The sequence below is a fragment of the Sceloporus undulatus genome, chromosome 2 (genome assembly GCF_019175285.1).
Source record: "Sceloporus undulatus isolate JIND9_A2432 ecotype Alabama chromosome 2, SceUnd_v1.1, whole genome shotgun sequence".
NCBI lineage: Eukaryota > Metazoa > Chordata > Lepidosauria > Squamata > Phrynosomatidae > Sceloporus > Sceloporus undulatus.
Genome location: NC_056523.1, coordinates 189,204,157 through 189,223,357, shown reverse-complemented (window position 1 = coordinate 189,223,357; position 19,201 = coordinate 189,204,157). Strand labels below are relative to the sequence as shown.

The following is a 19,201-nucleotide window of genomic DNA, read 5'->3' as shown; positions in this document are numbered from 1 at the left end:
TTTTCCTCTGCAAGTTTCCCTGGATAGTTTTTGGCGCCTTTCCTGGAGGCAGTCTCTCCTAGCTGTACTTATTTCAGTTACAAAACCTCATTCTCCACTCTTTTTTTTGCCTTATGGTGAAAATATGAACTTGACAATAGCTTTTCCTTGTAACATCTGTCTTCTTCAGTAAGTCACTTTTTATGTCCATAGTATACTTGACATATAAGAAAAGAGACCATTTAGGGTTAAAATCATACAGGGATTTGGGTATTTTTATTTGGAGGCGGCTCTCAGTTGTTCCCCACCATTGGCTCTCCCAGTTAAGGCTGATGAGATTAGAAGCCCTAACATCTGGAAGTCTACCTGATATTTACCCTGTAGACAGTCCCCACTTATTCCCTGCTGCAGTCCATAAAATCCTCCACATGCAGAGCAAGGCAAATGTGTAAGTATGTAGGAAACAAAATTGAACACAGTGAAGTAAGCTGTACTGTACATGAATACTTGTGCTTGTAATAAATGCTTCACATTCCATGTAAAAACACACCGTCCAAAAGTGTTAATGGATCCATTTGAAATCCTCTTTCGTTTTCAATTGTATAATTAATTCTCTCATAAACCCCAAGTCAAGAGGCTTCACCTCCCTTCTGTCCTTTTTTAAAGCCTTGTGATGGGCAGCAATATAAGATGCAGTGATGGAAAAGGTTTTACCTGTTGAATTGCTACATGGCTGCTTTCAAGGGAAAGGTTTTGAAAATGCCTCATGTCATGAATGCTTCAAGACTCCATACCTTTCACAACTGGAGAACAAACTCTATAAAGAACAGGATGAATAGTAAGAACTCTAGCTTGAAAAGATTTTGCTGCAATTAACTACCATCAAGTCAACTTTGATGTATGGCAACCCCATGAATTAGACCTCCCAAGGCCCCCTCAAATAAGCAGCTCAATATCATACACACAACCATGCATATACATAGTGAAGATTTGGTTGAAATGTGATGTTTTTAAAGGAAATTTTAAGAATTTTTAAATTTAATTAAAAAAAACTTTTCAAATTGTAATTAAAAAAAAGGGCCTCTCCACTGAGCTTCACCCCACTCCCACCATCTCTTAAAGCATTTTAAAGGGAAGCAGATGAATGCCACAGTCCGTTTCTGCCAAAAGGTAGGTGTTTTAGGAGAAGGGGTGTCACCTGGTGCGGTAATCATCATCCATCAGTCATCTCTTCATCAAGAGATGCCCAGCTCCTTCAAACTTTCATCATATGTGTTGTTCTCTATACCTCTTACCATCCTAATGGTCCTTCTCTGAATTAACTCCAGCTTATCCATATCCTTAAAACCAGGTGACCAGAACTGAACTCAATACTCAAAATGAAGCCTGACTAGTACAGGATTCAGTGGGATTATTACTTTGGTTTGGATTCCTATTAGTGGAGGCTAAGATAGCATTTACCTTCTTTGCTGCAGAATGACACTCCTCCCTATGTTGGTTCTTGGGATAGCGCTGTCTTTATGGTGCAAAAATCATAGACTGAAGCTAGGCATGCAGTGGGTGCATAGAAATAATGCAGTTTAACTGCTATTACTTAATCATCCCACGGAGTCCTGGGATTTGTAGTTTTTTAAGGCATCAGCACTCTTTGGGAGGGAAGGTGAAAGACCTTGTTGTTTAATGTTGTTTCTGCCTTCAAGTCATTTCTGACTTATCATGACCCTAATGTGAACCAACCGTGGGGTTTTCTTGGCAAGATTTGTTCAGTGTGGGTTTGCCATTGCCATCTTATGAGGCTGAGAGAGTGTGACTTGCCTAAGGTGACCCAGCAGGTTTCTATGGCCAATTGGAGATTCGAACCGTGGTATCCCAGTGTCCTAGTCCAATGCACAAACCACTATATCCCGCTGGCTAAATACCTTGTAAAACTACACATCCCATGATTCTCTAGGATGGAGCTACATCACTTAAAGTGGTGTCAAACTGCATCGTTTTCTGTACTGCAGAGAGCCAGTGTGTGGTGTAATGCTTTGAGTGTTGGAGCATGACTCTAGAGACCAGGGTTCGATTCCTTGCTTGAGCATAAAAACCCTCTGGGTGACCCCTCAGAGGATGGCCATGGCTAGCCCTCTGAACAAATCATCCCAAGAAAAACCCAAGATCAGGGCCATCAGAAGTCCTCCTTTTCCAGGACCTGTCCTATATTTGAACTTCCTGTGGAGACATTCTGAAACGCCCACCATTTTGAGCATAACTAAGAAGCATGAATGTATACTCTTATATGAGTGTTTTTAGCTTTTATTTTGCAATGTGCTACTCAGTGGTGCCCAAACTGTGCCCTTTAAGAGATGTTGGACTTCATCTCCCAGAAGCCTCAGCCATGTTGGCCAATAGTCTGGGATTATGGGAGCTGAAGTCTGAAATCCCTTAAAAAGAGTACAGTTTGGGGGGGACCACTGTGCTAATTTTTCTTGGTAATGTCCTCCATTTTGTGGTGCCTTGTCCTCCTTTGTGGTCAAGACATCTGGTCACTCTGGCCAAGAAGAAGGTGGCCTTAAGTTAAAAAAAGAGACTTGGTTGGAGGCACAAAACAACAACAAAGATGCACAAATAGGCCCAAAACACACTGCAGAAATAATAACCCAGTTTCAGACCACATTAACTGCCTTGGCTGGGGGGAATCCTGGGAATGGTAGTTTATTGTGGCACCAGAGCTCTCTGACAGAGAAGGCTAAATGCCTCACAAAACTACAGTTCCCAGAATTCCTTAGCATTCAACCAGGGCAGTTAAAGTGGCCTTAAATGGATGTTTATTTCTGTGTTTTGGACCATAGAGGTGTCATGGGGCAGAGAGGCGCCACTCTGTGGAGAACCAAAGCAAGGGCTGCCTTCAGTTTATAGCGGAAGTAAACAGAGGCCATTTCCGGTCTCATATCAATGACGTAGTTTAAGGGAGCTGGTGGTTGCATCTTCTGAAGGGAAGGGGCTTTCTTCTTCTGTTGCAGAGAGAGGAGGAAGGGGAGGTTTGTCCTAGGCTTGACCAGGTGAGGCTCACAGCCACCCACCATTTTGTATCTCACCCTCCCATCCTCTTCCTTCTGGCTCAGCCTTGTTTTCTGGGTTTTGGGGGGGGGTCCTCTTCTCTTGTACTGTATTGGGCTTCTTTTCATAGAACAGGAGTTTGAGTCAATGGGGGAAGCCATGCTTTGTATGAAGAAAGGAGTCCCAGTTGTATATGCGGGGTGTAGTGGGTGGTTTCAGTGTTGGACTATGACTCTGGAGTCCAGGGTTTGAATCAATACACAGCCATGGAAACCCACTCAGTGACCCTGGGCAAGAAGTCACACTCTCTCAGCCTCCGAGGAAGGCAGTGGCACAAACCTCCTCTGAACAAATCTTGCCAAGAAAACCCTGGGATAGTGTCGCCATAAGCCAAAAAGAGAGCCAGGGTGGTGTAGTGGGTTGTGTGTTAGACTGTGACTCTGGAGACCAGGGTTTGAATCCCAGCTCAGCCACAAAACCCACTGGGTGACCCTGGGCAAGTCGCACTCTCTCAGCCTCAGAGGAAGACAAAGGCAGACCCCCTCCCCTGAACAAATCTTGCCAAGAAAGCCCTTGGGATACCATAAGCCAAAAACAGAAAGCCAGGGTGGCATAGTGATTTGTGTGTTGGACTGTGACTTTGGAGATCAGGGTTCAAATCCCAGCTGAGCCATAAAACCCACTGGGTGACCTTGGGCAAGTCACTCTCAGCCTCAGGGGAAGCCAAAGGCAGATCCTCTTTCTTGCCAAGAAAGCCCTTTGAGTCACTGTAAGCCAAAAATAGAGAGTGAGGGTGGCATAGTGGTTTGTGTGTTGGACTGTGAATCTGGGGACCAGAGTTCAAATCCCAGCTCAGCCACGAAACCCACTGGGAGACTTTGGGCAGAGGAAGAGGTTGAGAAGCAACACCAGGTTATTCGTCAGAGATGGAGAGTCTGCTAAAGATGGGAAGATGTCTTGAAGTGTCCAGGATGGGTGAATCGGAGCTGCTGTGGCTGCTGCTAGAGCTGCTCAGATAGCCTTCCTGGTCAGAGAGGGATTCCTGAGGACTTGGGGGCGAGTCAAACATATTGGGAGACTCAGACATGGGTCTCAGCCTCAGAGGGTGACAATGGCAAACTTCCTGAAGAAACTTGACAAGAAAACCCCATGATAGATTTGTCTTAGAATATTACTGGGGCTTATGGGAGTTGAAGTCCAAAACCCTTGAAGAACCAGAGTGCCTCAGTCCTACACTAAAGTGATGATGGTGGAGGCGGTGAATATTTATGAACAGGCATTGCTTGCTACAATATTTATTTGTTTGTTTAATTTATATGCTGCCTTTCTCCCCAAAGGGACCCAAGGCGGCTCACAGATTTTAAAAAAATTACAATAAAATTTAAAACAGTTAAAATCATCTAAAAATAATATAAAATTACATTACAAATATACAGAAGTTAAAAGGCGTGACAAATATACATGCCGAATACAAAAACAACCATGGCATGTTTATGTTTTAAATGCTTGCTTAAATAAAAACATCTTAGCCCAGTGGTGCAGTGGTTAAATGCCAGTATTGCAGCCATTCACAGCTTCAAGATTGTGAGTTTAATCCCAGCCAGGGGCTCAATGTTGACTCAGCCTGTCATCCTTTGTAGGTCACTAAAATGAATACCTAGCTTGTTGGGGGCAATTAGCTTACACTTTATAAACCACTTAGTCAGTGCTTATGTGCATTGATAAGCGGTATAGAAATGTACTTGCTATTGCTATTCCTATTAGCCTGCCGTCGAAAGACAAGCAAGATGAGGGCCAGAATAGAAAATACAAGGCAACTTTGTAAAATCATATTGTGCATTGTGTCTCCCAGGTTCATCAGCAACCATGGCGCAATACAAGGGAGCTGCCAGTGAGGCTGGCCGGGCGCTCCAGCTGATGAAGAAGAGGGAGAGGCAGCGTGAGCATATGGAGCAGATGAGGCAACGCATTGCGGAGGTGAGTGGAAGTGAAAATCTTGGTGGGCACCGGCATGGGGGTTTAGTGCCCTGGCTCAGTGGCAGGAAATTCTGGGAACTGTAGTTTTGTGAGACATTTAGCCTTCTCTGTCAGAACTCTGGTGCCTAGCACTGAGCCAGGGCAGTTAAAGCTGTCTCAGATTGGATTATTTCTACAGTGTGTTTGGACCTAAGTCAACATACTTGACCTGCCCCATCAGGTACAGCTGCCTTTTCTGTCAACACTTAGGGAAATTTTAAATTAATGTCTGGATTGAAATATCCTAACACTTTTTCTGTAGTCCTAATAACAGAAGAACAGTTTTGTTGACATCAGCAATATTTTAATCCTGCACAGTGTTTTTAGCATCAGGAAACAAGGAAAGTTGTTAAAAATGATTCCTCCAGCTGTTTGATGGATATGTGGATTTGTAGCTACAATTTACATTGATTTTTCTTTCCTTGTTTTGACTCAGATCCATTCACAGGTATTGCCATTCTCTTCATTCTGGAACTGGGTGATCATTTACTACTGCAGTGCATGGACTTAAAGGCTCTTTTCTTCCTTTCCCTGCCTTTTTATAATTAGCTTTACAACCCTTAATAATAATAATAATAATAATAATAATAATAATAATATAGTATTCAAGTATTTTAGATCTTTTCCACCAAGGTCTGCTTCTGACAACTCTTTGCTCACCTTGCTTGTTTTCTCCATACTGGTATTCAAAAATGCAGTGTATGATTGCCTGGAAGTCTCTCAAATAGATACTGTCCTGTTGCCTTGTCTTGGGTTTTGTTCTGCAAGCACTTTGCCTTCCAAATGCAACTGCAGATCCTCCTGCTTGGTTCTTACCTCCCAACCTTTTAGATGATAGCGAACAAATTTCCTGTTTGATTTGCTGAGACAATGCCAAAGGTATTCTCTCTATTTTGGTGTAAAGGGCTTCTTGCCATGGCCGTTTCTCCTTTCTCATGGAACGTGACTTGTGATCAAAGAAGTGGAATTCTTGTGGTCCAAAATAGAAACTCTTCCAAGCTCAGGGTTTAGGCCAAGAAGGTTGGTTTAGGAATTGGAAAGTTATGGGGCTTCTCCCTTCTTGTGGGAAACATGATCCATGATCTGTCCTTTCCCCTTTGCAGGAAAACATCATGAAGTCAAATATTGACAAGAAGTTCTCTGCCCATTACGATGCAGTGGAAGCAGAGCTGAAATCCAGCACAGTTGGTAAGTGTGTGTGTTTTTGCACGTGTGCATTTGAAAACAAAACTCAGGAATTTCTCTTTTAAATCTCAGCTTGGCTGAATGGATTCCAGTTCCTGGCCTATCACTGAATGCTCAACCCTTATGTGTCTGAGACATAGTTTGCTTTCTTCTGATAGGCCTGGTGACCTTAAATGACATGAAGGCCAAGCAAGAAGCTCTTGTAAAGGAACGGGAGAAGCAGCTGGCGAAGAAGGAGCAGTCCAAAGAACTGCAGCTGTGAGTCGTGGGGTGGGCTTGTATTCATTCTAGGTAGTCTAAGGTGGTGGCTGGGGGGGATTCTGTACTTATTGAACCTTCTCTACTTATTGAACCTATGGTGGTAGCTGACAGCTGGAGTACTTTACAGGCTAAGAATGTAAGCCAAGAGTGGGGAACCTTAAGGCTGAGGGCCATGTTCATTTTCAGAGTGATTCTGAGGGGTGCACCCTAGTGCTAGATGGGATCAACTGGAAGAGAGTGGGACCAAAAATAGTAGCTTAAACCTTTAACTTTTGTTGTTGTTTAAAAATTCTTTGTAAGAGCTTTAAGAGAGACATTTCAACCTTTTAAAATGAGTAAAAATTCAAAATATGGAAAACCACCCAGTGATGGTGTTTGGGATAAAAGGGATTATGATTGGAGCACCAAGAGAGTTGAATTTGGCCTGCCTGAGGTTCCCCACATCTGATGTAAGCTGTTAGTTGGGAGCAGCACATTTAGCATAGAAAGTACTCCTTCATGCAGTGCATAACTAACTTACAGAATTCACTGCCCAAGGAATTAAAATAGCCTGGATTTCTACTTCATTTATATTCACAGAGGACAAATTACCCCACTGGACAGAAGCTGGTAGTGGGGTTGGTTACCTAATTTGATGGAGCCTCTATGCTCAGAGGCAATATTTCTTTGATTACTACAGGATGGAGACAAACCAGGGAGGACTGTTTTTGTTTTTATGGACATAAGGATGTAGTCTTTCCTTTCCTCTACCATTTTCTTAATGTTTCTCAGCTCCCTGCATCTCTCAAAGATCCTGGCAGAGTTCATTTCCCCTTCCCAAAGTGTGCCTATTTTTCACAGATGACTCTGCTTTGGCCCTCACAGGAAGTTGGAGCGGATGCGGGAACGGGAGCGCAAACAGGAGCAAAAACGTAAGATCTCGAGCTTGTCCTTCACTTTGGATGAAGAGGAGGAAGAGGATGGAGCTGAGGAGGAGGAGGAGGAAGCAGAGTTAGAGCGGGAAGGTGAGGAACAGGAAGTTTTTATTACTTTTTCTTTAAAATATTTATATATTTCCTTTTATCGGAGGATCTCAAGAGTGGCTTGCAATAGAATAAGTTTAAAGCAATAAATAACTACAAAAGTTTAAAAAGTTTAAAATATGATTTTGAATAATATAACCATAAAACATGTGCAACCTCGATAAAATCAGTTTGGCCAGAAGGCTTTAACAAAAAGCTAGGTTTTAACTTAGTGCCAAGATGATTCCAATGCTGGTGCCATTCAGGCTTCCAAGGGAAGAAATTCCACAACTGGGGTGCTACCACAGAAAAGGCCCTCTCCCATTTCATCCCAGAATGTATTTTCCTTACCGACGAGACATGGAGAACGGCTTGTCCAATAGATTTCAGTTCTTGGTAAACGCACACACACACACTCCCTCAAGTGTCCTTCCTTCAAGATTCCAATCCGTTTTGGGCTTTAAACGTTATTGCCAGAACCTTGATTTCAGAATAGAAATGTATTGGTAGCCAGTGCAATTCCTTCAGAACTGATGTTATATGATATCTGGATGGAATTTCATTGAGCATTCAAGCTGCTGCATTTTGCACCAGCTGCAGTTTCTGAGTCATCTTCAAGAACTGCCCACATGTAATGTATATTGCAGTAGTCTAATTGAAAAGTTACCAGTGCATGGACAACTGGATGTTTGCAGATGGAAAGCATCTGAGTAGACCTGGAATAATGATAGTGAAATGCAGTAGGGGCATAGAGAACAAAGGGGGTGGGTGTTAAGTTTAGGTGGTGGAGTTCTGAGACTAGTTCCTTGCTCATTTGTGCTTTCTCCATCTTGCTCAGAGCTGCCTTCCAAGAAGAAGAAACTGGGGAAGAACCCAGATGTGGACACTAGCTTCCTGCCTGACCGTGACCGTGAGGTAAGGTGGTTACATGCCTCCATTGAAAGCCAGTGTAGTAGCCACTAGAGTGCTGGATTGGGACTTGGGAGATCTAGGTCCTATCTAGGCCTGACTCCTTCAGTGACTCTCTCTCTCAGCCTAATCTACCTGATTGCATTGTTGTTAGGATACAGTGGTGGGAAAATGGACCAGAGTAGAGAAGTGGTGGCAGCATGTACCTTCAAGTTGCTTCTGACTTATGGCGACCTTAAGGCAAACCTGTCATGGTTTATTTGGGGGCGGGGGCAGGGCAAGATTTGTTTAGAGGAGGTTTACCATTGCCTTCTTCTGAGGCTTGCCTAAAGTCATGACAAGTAGTAAATAAATGGTGCCCATGAGAGAACCCAACTCCCTACCCAGCTCCATCTTCCAAAGCACATCACTGTCTGCTTTCACCTTGTGGATGGCTTCTTTTTGCAGCATGAACTAATGGGCTGCTTTTCCCCCCTTCCCTCCTATTTTCAGGAAGAAGAAAACCGCCTGCGGGAAGAGCTACGTCAGGAGTGGGAGGCCAAACAGGAGAAAATCAAGAGTGAGTGAGGGATGGCAGGTCTGGCAGGGAGTCATAGGCAAGAATGCCATGCTTATAGGGAGTCACCAGAAGTCTTCAGATCAGGCTTTGGTTTTACCCTCAAGGTTTTTGTTTTTTCCCCCCTTCCTCCCATCTCTGGCTAGGTGAAGAAATTGAAATTACCTTTAGCTACTGGGATGGCTCTGGACACCGCCGAACTGTCAAGGTGAGATCTCCCTCCCGGTATTAGATTTCCACCACAGTTTCATAAAAGGAGCAGATAGCTGGGTGTGGGGCATACTAGGAGTCATGGTACCTTTTTCATTCAACGCATTAACTCACAATGTGTAGCCTCCTCTACATATTTTGGGTCCAAGGGTAACTTTTAAAAATTTCTGCCTTGCCACTATCCAGATTCCTTGCTGGCACCTTTGGCAGATTTAGTCTAGTCTCTTGACCTCCTACACCAAGACAGAGGAAGTGTGTGTGGCTGCTGCTGCTGGTATGAGTTTCCTGATGATCTCCCGTCCGAGGTGCTGATCAGATCCACACTTGCTGAGTTTCAGCATCCTCAGCCCCAAAGAAAACACCATTAATATTTTATGTGTCATTTTTATCATGCACCAGAGGAAAAATAGCAGCCCCAGAATATTGTAGCACTTTAGCTCACAGTTCTCATCACTGAAACACTCATCACACAAAACAGTACACCTAATTTTAGTTAACTAAATATAGTTGAAGTTGTAAGTCCTGTTTATATCAATGCATAGGCTTTCTTGATAAAAGAGGGCAAGGGAAAGACAAATAGAGACCAGAACTGTGGATATGGTTTTCAAGAGCAGCTTTCCCCATACCACCATCTCCAGATCTGATGAGCTTCAGGTCTCACCACCCCCAGTTAACATGGTTATGTTGGGATATGATGAAATTCATAGTTGAATGCATCTGGAGGATGCTGGCGTGGGGCTGATTCAGAGTGTCACTGTAGAACGGATGTGCAGCTATTGGGGGTTTGGGTGCCACATCTTTTGCTTGATTGCCCTCCAATGCCCCATAGAGGATGTGGGAATAGTCTCACATTTTGGTCCCTTTCTGGGCTATTTTACTCCACAAGAGGATTTCTTTTCCAACACGTGCATATGTGTATATGCCTTCAAGTCTCTTGTTGGCTTATGGCGACCCCATGAATTTCATTGAGGCCTGGCCTAAAATGACCTGGGAGGACAAAAACATGCCAAAAGTGCCTCCCACAACCACTGGGGGGCATTCTAAATTCTGGTAATTGAAATTCATGGAAGGGTACAAAAACAGTGTGGGGCTGCACTTTTCTCGCACCCTGGTCTAGAAGAACAGAGTTGGTCCAGGTTCAAATCTCCATGGGAACATGAAGCTCACTGGGTGAACCTTACCCAATCACACTCTTAGTCTAACCTACCCTCTCAAGGTGATTTTGAGGATAAAGTGGAGGAGGAGGACAAAGTACACTGCCTTGAAGTGCTTGCAGGAAACGGTATATTTATATGAATACCCACATGGGACATTGTTGAGGATTCTGCAGGGTCTGTTTTGGGCTTGCATTCTGTGTCGGTGAGAGCAACCCACTCCAGACTGATTCTTGTTTTCCCCGCAGTGCAGATGAAGAAGGGGAACACCATTCAGCAGTTTCTACAAAAGGCTTTGGAAATCTTGCGTAAAGACTTCAGTGAACTCCGGTAAAGGCCTTGTCAGAGCAGGATGGAGTAGGGTACAGAGACTGTTGAGAGAACTGCATGACTAAATCTCTCTCTCTCCCATGGTTGTTATAGGACCATGTGTATACTATAAAATACAGAATGATAGTGTTTAAACTAATATTGGAGTTGGCATTGGTTGACCCAGACTCAAATCCTGGCTTTGTGCAAAGTCACTGTCTCTTAGCTCAAATCTTAATCTGTAAAATGGGGATGATTCTTGGATCCATAATTGCAGACCAAGTAAGGTACTGTGCATAATGTACCTCACCCTGAGATTGTCAGATACACAGTTGGATAATAAATATTTTATTTTAAGATACATACAGTCAATTAGTGGAAGCTTAGAATATACACATATCCTCTCTCTAATGGTGGATGAGAGAAAGGAAGAGAGCACACAACTATGATGCATTCATGCAGACTTTTTAACAAAACTAAGGCACATACATGATTATAGTAAGCAAACCTCAGGAGGAATTAATGTGGTTAGAAACTCATGTTTCAGTCAGAGTTTCTTGATGATTTTGGAAAAGGGGTGGGGACGAGAGAAAGAGTGTGTGCAGAAACTACTAGGTTCAGTCTCTAATTTATGTCTCCTTCTGCAGGTCAGCTGGTGTGGAGCAACTTATGTACATCAAGGAAGATCTCATAATCCCACATGTAAGTGGGTGACCTACTCTGCTCTTCAACACTTTCCTATTGTGCTGTCTGCCATGACATACTAGAGTGCCAATGTGTGAAGCCCAAAGTGCTGAACCAACACAATTTTTCCATCCAGAGTATTAGGGAGGAGTGGGAAGCTGAAAACCACACCACACTTGTCCCATGAGAAAGGTTAAAATGCAAAGATAACAGATAACTGCCTTCCTTTCCTGTCATCCTGCGCCATTAGGCAGGGTGAAGAGCAGTACTAGGGGAACCAGTCAAGCAAGGGAGGGACTTGCACGTGCCCTAACATAACTGCCTGAACTTTCTCTTAGAGATTTACTGCCCACCTTGAGAGGTGGCTATTTTAAGAGAACAACTACCCCTGCCAGCCAGCAATCCTGTAGAAGTTTTTCTTGACCAAATTAATGGCCAAATGGAGACAAGATAGTTTCTGTTCTGTCTACCTGAAAAGGACTGAGGTGGCTATGGCTGTGCCTGGGGTGTGGGGATAGGTTTGCTTAAAAAGGACAGTATGCTGTTTTCTGTTTTTGCAGGGGGGTCCGGAACAGATCCCCCACAAAAATGAGGGGGGCCTACTGTATTTACCTGTTGTCCTTTTATGATTTTATGTAGCCCCCTGAAGAAGGTCTTATTAGTAAACATGGGCTGAAATGTGTTAGGCTTTTCTATCAACAAATGTTTGAGTTCTTGTATCTACACCTGCTGTATCATTTGCCATCTTCCACAAATGGGAGTGAGGCCGCTGGGCAGGTTTCTCAGTCTGGGCCAGGAAATATTTGTGTGAGATATCTTATATTTTTGTGAGGTATCTTAAACCCTTGTCTTTCCACCCTTCTAGCATCATAGCTTCTATGACTTCATTGTCACAAAGGCTCGGGGGAAAAGTGGTAAGTCTCTTCTGTCTCCATTTCCAGTCCTTGCCTTCCTTGGATTGGAGGCTTTCTGGGATGAAGGGTTCAGGATAATGGAGGAAGGGTGTGATGGTTGATAATGGGCTGTAGTTTGGTTACATGTAGCAAATAAGAGGACACTGGGATTGGGAGCAGACAGGGAATGTCAAAAATGCAGAAAGAGGTGTGGGAAAGGCCAGTTTTCAGGAACTTTGTACCTAGCAATATGAAGAGAACTGAAAGTTGTAGTGCAGCCTTGCCCAACCTGGTGCTCTTGGGTGCATTGCACTATAACTCCCACAATTCCTAACTCTTAAGGTTGATGGAGGATTGTGGGAATTGTAAGTGAACCCAACCAGGAGCATTAAATTGAAGAAGAGCAGTGTTACTGTCTGAGGCAACAATGGAAAAAGAGGAGAGGCTTAGAAGGTATTCACTTTGTACTATGGAGTATTACAGGTTTAGGTGATGATTGGAGAGAAGAGTTTCAGTTTGTGGGGCAGGAACTGTGCATCATAATGTGTCTTTTCTCATACGTGTCCACGCTTTCTAATTTAGGGCCACTCTTCAATTTTGATGTTCACGATGATGTTCGGCTTTTGAGTGATGCAACGGTGGAAAAAGATGAGGTAAGGGGAAGGGGAATGGACCACACTTAACTCCCCATGTTCTCCAGGCCTATTTCCTGAATGAAACACTCTGTCTGATTAAAAAAAAAAACACAGCCCCAGCAATGTCAATGCCTTTCCTGCTGTTAAATCCAGGAAGGCCATTCTATTCCTCTCCTTTCCCATTTTGTGGGCAAATCTATGTCATTTGTAGGAAATTTCCTGCTCTCGCTCCTGTTCTGAGCTAGATGGGCACTTATCTCCTGGTCATAGCCACACTGACTTTTCTTCCTCATTCTCCAGTCCCATGCAGGCAAGGTTGTGCTTCGCAGCTGGTATGAGAAGAACAAACACATTTTCCCTGCAAGCCGATGGGAACCCTATGACCCAGAGAAGAAATGGGACAAGTATACGGTAGGGAATGGAGTGACCTGGTCGGGCTGGGGGAAGGTGGTAGGAGGATGGGAAAATCAAGACAGGGCAGGTAATGAAGCCATCTCCAAAACTATGACAACATAAAATTGGCTGATTTGATCATTCAGATTTGTATTCACATTTTACTTCCTTACATAGCCAACTAAATTATTAATTTACTTATTGGCTTGTAAGTCAAAGATATATATGTTGCCTTTCAGGTCACATACAAACGACTGGTATTACTATGAAACACATCAAAAATCAAACTATAAATGTAAAATGGGTGGGAAATTAAAATAGAATAAAGGGCCAAATTTCGTTACCTGTAGTTCCCTGTGTTCCAGATGATCCCACAAATGGGGCCACACGCTGTTGGCATCGGTTTCCTAGCCAAAGTGTGAGGTGGTGAATTTTGGTCTGGCAGTCTTTGCTTTGCCTGCCTGGGGAATGAAATAAGCTTAGGAGGCACTTTCAGAGAACTTGCAAATGCTGGCTGAGTAAGGAAAGGGAGTTTCCATTCTCTCTTATCAGTGATCAGAGAGGATGAGAACTCCCTTTTCCAGCCAGAAGGAAGGGGGATTCTTGATCCCTCCACAAGGCCACACATTTATCCCTCCCCATCATGGCATCTGAAACACTGCAACAGTCACAGTCAAACTGTTTTGCTTCCAACCGCTCAAAATGCTTTACGTGCACTGACAATTTGTAGACCTTGCAATCATCACAGCAACCTTATAAGGTAGGCTGGTACAGTTATCCCTGTGTTTCTGATAGGACATGGGAGGCCGAGAATGAATGCCTTGTCTGTACTCATGCATTGAGCATTACTGAGGTTGGTTGAACTGGAAGCCTCTGAGCGCCCGACTCCTTCCCATAACTTTCGTTGGCCATTCAGTTCTGCTCTGTGTCTTCACACACTAGTTGTCACCAGAATGTAACATGTGAAAGAGTCCGTGACGATGATCTCTGTCGCTTACTGTTTAGCAATCTAAAATACATTATCTATGAGAATGGAAAGTCTGGGGTCTGACTGTCTGCAGATAGCTACTGATAGTCCTTTCGAAAGGAAAAATAGATTATTTTACAAAGTCAATTTAAAATCTAGGGATAGTGAATGAATAGCTTTGTTGTTGAAGGTAACAACAAAGATAACATCTTATACCCTGGGAAGATCTCCTGCACAAACACATTGAAGTAGGTCTGTCCTGCCCATAACACTAATGGGGCTTATGAAGGAGAACTTTGTAGTGTAGGGTTGGAGAACCTCTGACCATCCAAATGATATGGGACTTCACTTCCTGTCAGCATAAGCAGCACAGATTGTGGTCAGAGATGATAGGAGTTGCAGTCCAACAACATTTGGAATATGAGTGATTCCCCATTTGTATTTTATGAGAGTGTTCATTTTCTGAATTATGTAGTAATGCAATAACACTAAAACCTAATTGTACAATATATTTCTGGCAGAAACTTCCATTTTTAACATTGATTTAAAAATAAGACTTAATTTATGCTGCAGCCATTTACAGCATAGTTGGACTACTGCCATTCAAAAGGGGATCAGCTTTCTGACTCAAAGGAAACTTTTATTCTCTCCAAGTGGATATTGACGGATCCTGTCTAATACATAAACAAAATTGGATGGCATAGGTGGTACTGTGAGACGTCTTTAGCTTGTGTGACATGAGCTGGCCCTCAAAATGAGTGGAAATGTAGTGCAGCCGCTTCTGAATGTTGTTGCCTGAAAGAAGAAAGGAAGAAAAAAAAACCCTTCTATAAATAGCAGATTGGTTCAACAGCCTTCTGTTTTGTTTATTTAAAACACTTTCTATCTCACCTCTCCAAAATGTGAGTTTGCTTACAACAGTTTTTGAGGGGGGAAATGATAAAAACACAAAGAACTGCCAAATCCAAGACATCTCAGAAATATGAAATCATTGCAGCCAACATGCTTTTAGGAACTGTTATTTTTATATACTTGTTGTTTTGAGACTGAGGGGCAGCTACAAAGATTAATCTACATCATCAGAGCAACCACACTGAAGGCTCTACCCCTGATGTCTGGTTTTCTGTCCCCAGTGGCACTGGCACAATGGAGCAAGGGTGGTCTGAAAGGGAATATGGGGAGAAATTGGTATCTAAACTCAGTGGTACCTTTATACCAACTCTGAGGGACCAGCTCAAGAGATGACATGGCTGTCCCTTTCAGTCCTGGCTCTGTGTCCAGAGATACCTAGCTGACAGAAACTTGAAGCAAACATACCCCCCCCCCCCAAAAAAAAAATTGTACTGGATGGCTGGGCTTCTTTGAAGCAGTTGACTTGCCTCCACCCCCAATATTTCACAGTGTCTAGTACCATGATGGGAGATGCAGCAATGGGAAAAAGATTGTGGGCCATCCTACATATTAGCTATGTGGTGCCGCAAGGAGTGATTCAAGATTGTTTAGATACTGAGAGCCTGTACAGACAGGCCAAAATAAAGCTGCTTCAGGTCACTTTGGAGGTATGCTGTTTAAATGCTGCGTGTGTCCTAAGAGGCCAGAAGCCGCGCCAAAGCCATGCTCCAGAACTAAGGACTGGATCACAGCTTTGGTGCAGCTTCTGGCCTTTTAAGATATGTGTTTCATCTAAGCAGCATACCTCCAAAGTGCCCCAAAGCAGCTTTATTTTGGCCTGTTTGTATGGGCCTTCAGTTGGGGTAGATGCAGACTCAGCGATTTTGATTGGAAACCACTGGGACCTCCTCTCCCCAAAGTAAGAGCAGCATATCCATACAATAATGTTTTTAAAAAGGCAGTAGACTTGATCACATGGGAGGCAAGCATTGTCCTTCTGTTATTAAATCGCCATTAAATCCTGTTAACAGCGTGATCAGGGTGAAGATTATCACATCCTTGCATGCTTCTCCCATTCTTGTCCTGTTTGTAAAGAGCAATGGAGGCATAATTTGGTATTAATAATAATAATAATTTGTTTTATTTATATACCGCTATTCCAAAGATCATAGCGGTGAACAGCAAGTAAGCTAATTAGCAAGTAAGCTAATTTGCCCCCAACAGTCTGGGTACTCATTTTAGCTCCCTCGGAAGGATGCAAGCCTGAGTCGAGCTTGGGGGTGTGATAATCTTCCCCCCGTTCATGCTATTAACAGGATTTAATTGCGATTTAATCACAGGAGGAGGACGTTTGCTTCCTCTGTGTGATAATCTTCAGTGTGTGGATTATTTCATCTTTCCTTAAAAGATGAAAGCATTCAGAGTCTGGTCTTTGAGGGGCTGTTTTTTGTTATCCATTTAACCACCTTGGAAACTTTGGCAAAGGGCAATCAGCTTGAGAACTCTCTTGAATAAGTACAGTAAAAAGCAGTAGGGGAAGCAACCTTCCATGCTACTTTTGTCCCTGACTGCTTAATTGTTCTTTTCCTAACTGTATTTCTCAGTAGCTACAGTTACCACTACCTTTCTCACTCCACCAGGTGAAAATAACGTGGGGATGGGCATGTGTGACTTTTGAGTAGGAAAAGCAGCAAAATGAGACTGGCGCCACACATACACCACTCTCCTGCTAAAACCTGGTGGTAACTTTCTATTTTAAAAACAAACCACAGCAAAGTGTTGGATGCAGTGTGGAACTTTGCCCAGAATCCTCCATAGCAACCACTCACACCTTCATGATGGAATCTTCTCCCTGCGATGCAGGCAGGGACAAATGTAGCATGGAAGGTTGTTGAAATAACGGCAAGAAGGAATGATGATGGTGTGAGAATACAGGCATCCAAAGGCAAGAGGGAGATGGCTAACAAGGGCTTTGCTTCTTTTCCTTTAAATAAGTTATATGATCTTTGTGTCAAAATCTGTTAGAACTCAATCTCTTCCTTTTGCATCTTCATCCAACTGGCAGCTTGAAATTTGCCTGCCAATTCCCTTGGACTACATGCTTTGTCTGCCTGCTGTGTTACTTTCCCTACTTGCTTCCAAAATTATAATCCTTAACTGGTACACCTATGGCCTTGCCCTTTGCATCTTTACATTCCCTTTTCCATGTTTATTAACGGTGGTCCACAAGGTAATTCACATTACCCAGCCATTTGCTGCCCTGTGCTCCCCCTGAGTATAAATAAGCACTGTTTGGTTGAACTGGAGTGCCACTCCATTTACAGTCAGGTTGCCCAAGGGATTAGGGCTGCACTAGCTCTCACAGATGGAGCAGGAATAACTCTTCCCTTTCTGCTTCTCCCCGCAGATCCGGTGAGCATCTGATATGTGTTGTTTGTGGCTGTCTGAGGCCTTCCTGGTTCTTCTGCAGTAACTCCTTTTTAGTCAAACCCAGCCCAGCCTTCCCAACTTTGCATCTGTACCTCATCCCTGACTGTATCAGCCTTTGGTGAAATAAACATTGCCTTTCCCAATCCAGAAGAGGCTCCTTCTGCTGCCTTGAGCCCACAAGGTTCTCAGCCCTCTTGCTCCAGTTCTGAAGCCACTGAGCCAGAACTTGGTTTGAGCATGATTTGGTACTGGAATCTACTTTGAGACTTGGGACTTCAATTCTGGCATGTAGGCTAAAATGGTGTGTGTATTGATCATGTGCAGAATGTCTCTTATTATCAAGTAACCACAACTTGTCTCACACAGCTAGATTTCAGAGAATGATTTCTGGATACAATTTAGTCCCATTGCATCTTGGGTTTTAGAAATTGAGTTGTATGTACAGTTCTGTTCAAAATGTGAGAAATGACTTAATAAACTTTTAAAGTTGCCAAAGGCCAAAAAGGCTTAGTTTGGTTTCTGGCATTTCCTGTTATCAAATCAGTTTTTGTCTTATCTGCTAACTTCCTAAATTCTAGTATGCTTTCTCTAACCATTGAGGGCAACAATGCAAGTAAATCAAGTTTAAATAGCCATGCAAAAGATCTACAAAATATACTAAATCACCCTACCTGTAACAGCTTGACATATTGATGGCCTGGTAGAAGCAGAACCAACTCTCTTCACCTTTTCAACCCTTTCTATCCCTGGTTACCTGGAAATTATTCTTGGTCACCACAGGTAACTGAGCAAGTGCCACTTTTCAAGCCTAACTTGTAGTGTATTTCTGTTTTTAGCACAGTTTACCTATGCTCAGACAGCCTTCCAGTTCTTGAATTCCAAACTCTCATTAACCCTAGCCAGCATAGCCAATGAGGAATAATGATGGGAGTTGCAGTCCAGCAACTTGTGCCAAGCCACAGGTTACACACTCATACCATAAATAAACTGTGTTAAGGTTTTTAGGGTTTTCTCACAAGAGACCCAATATTTATTTACTTCATCCAGAAACCACTTTTTGTCTTAAAAGAGATCAGTATAATTTATTTTAAAAATACACAAATTAACCTCCCCCCCACACACCTTAGAATTTAATTTCTGTGCATTTGCTATGGCATGAGATGGAAAGTTCCTTAGAAGTGTTGTGTAACTAATTGCTATTATTTTTTGTCTTGAGTCAAGGCAAAATTCCTTTTAAAAAGAAGCAAAAGTTTATCTAGTGTGAAATACTTAGTTGATGTGTTCTCACAAGAACCTGGAGAAGCAAGGCACTGTCCTCTCTGCATTTTTCAGACATGTGCAATGCTTACCTGGTTACCTGTTCCATTGATCTCAATGGTTCTTACTCCTGAATAAGGGTATCTAAAGATTTCAGATTGGGATTAAAGGTGAGACTATGCATTCACAAGGGATCAGATGGTACATCCATCTTGATTAGCTGAATAAAATGCAAGAAGTGCCATGCCTGCAAAAAAGCAGATGTCCAGGAGGGAAGTTATAGCCTCTTTAATTTTGGTGTAAACAGGGATTTTTTAAAGGTAAGAGATCGATTATGAGATCCTTTGCTTGTACACTGCACCCGCATCATACATGGGTGCACTATACACGGCTTCCAGCTTATGCAGAAGCTGCGCTGCAATGAAAGTA

General features: G+C 43.0%; 1 protein-coding gene across 1 annotated transcript; it reads left to right on the top strand.

Annotated features, from left to right (window-relative positions):
- The first annotated feature begins 2,871 nt into the window (after positions 1-2,871).
- Positions 2,872-18,012, top strand: FAM50A (family with sequence similarity 50 member A). The gene is made up of 14 exons (XM_042453946.1): positions 2,872-3,023; positions 4,874-4,998; positions 6,141-6,225; positions 6,381-6,480; positions 7,348-7,487; positions 8,323-8,399; positions 8,886-8,952; positions 9,096-9,157; positions 10,567-10,643; positions 11,270-11,324; positions 12,172-12,220; positions 12,782-12,852; positions 13,135-13,245; positions 17,493-18,012. Exons 2-14 carry the CDS (start codon positions 4,888-4,890, stop codon positions 17,499-17,501), a joined length of 1,014 nt encoding a protein of 337 aa, XP_042309880.1. The 5' UTR covers positions 2,872-3,023; positions 4,874-4,887; the 3' UTR covers positions 17,502-18,012.
- The last annotated feature ends 1,189 nt before the right edge of the window (positions 18,013-19,201 follow it).

Excerpts from the sequence above, each read along its gene's own strand:
- FAM50A (XM_042453946.1), top strand. The coding sequence starts at position 4,888 with ATGGCGCAATACAAGGGAGCTGCCAGTGAGGCTGGCCGGGCGCTCCAG. Across the intron at positions 6,481-7,347 it reads CAGTCCAAAGAACTGCAGCT|GAAGTTGGAGCGGATGCGGG; the intron begins GTGAGTCGTGGG and ends TGGCCCTCACAG. Across the intron at positions 7,488-8,322 it reads AGCAGAGTTAGAGCGGGAAG|AGCTGCCTTCCAAGAAGAAG; the intron begins GTGAGGAACAGG and ends CATCTTGCTCAG.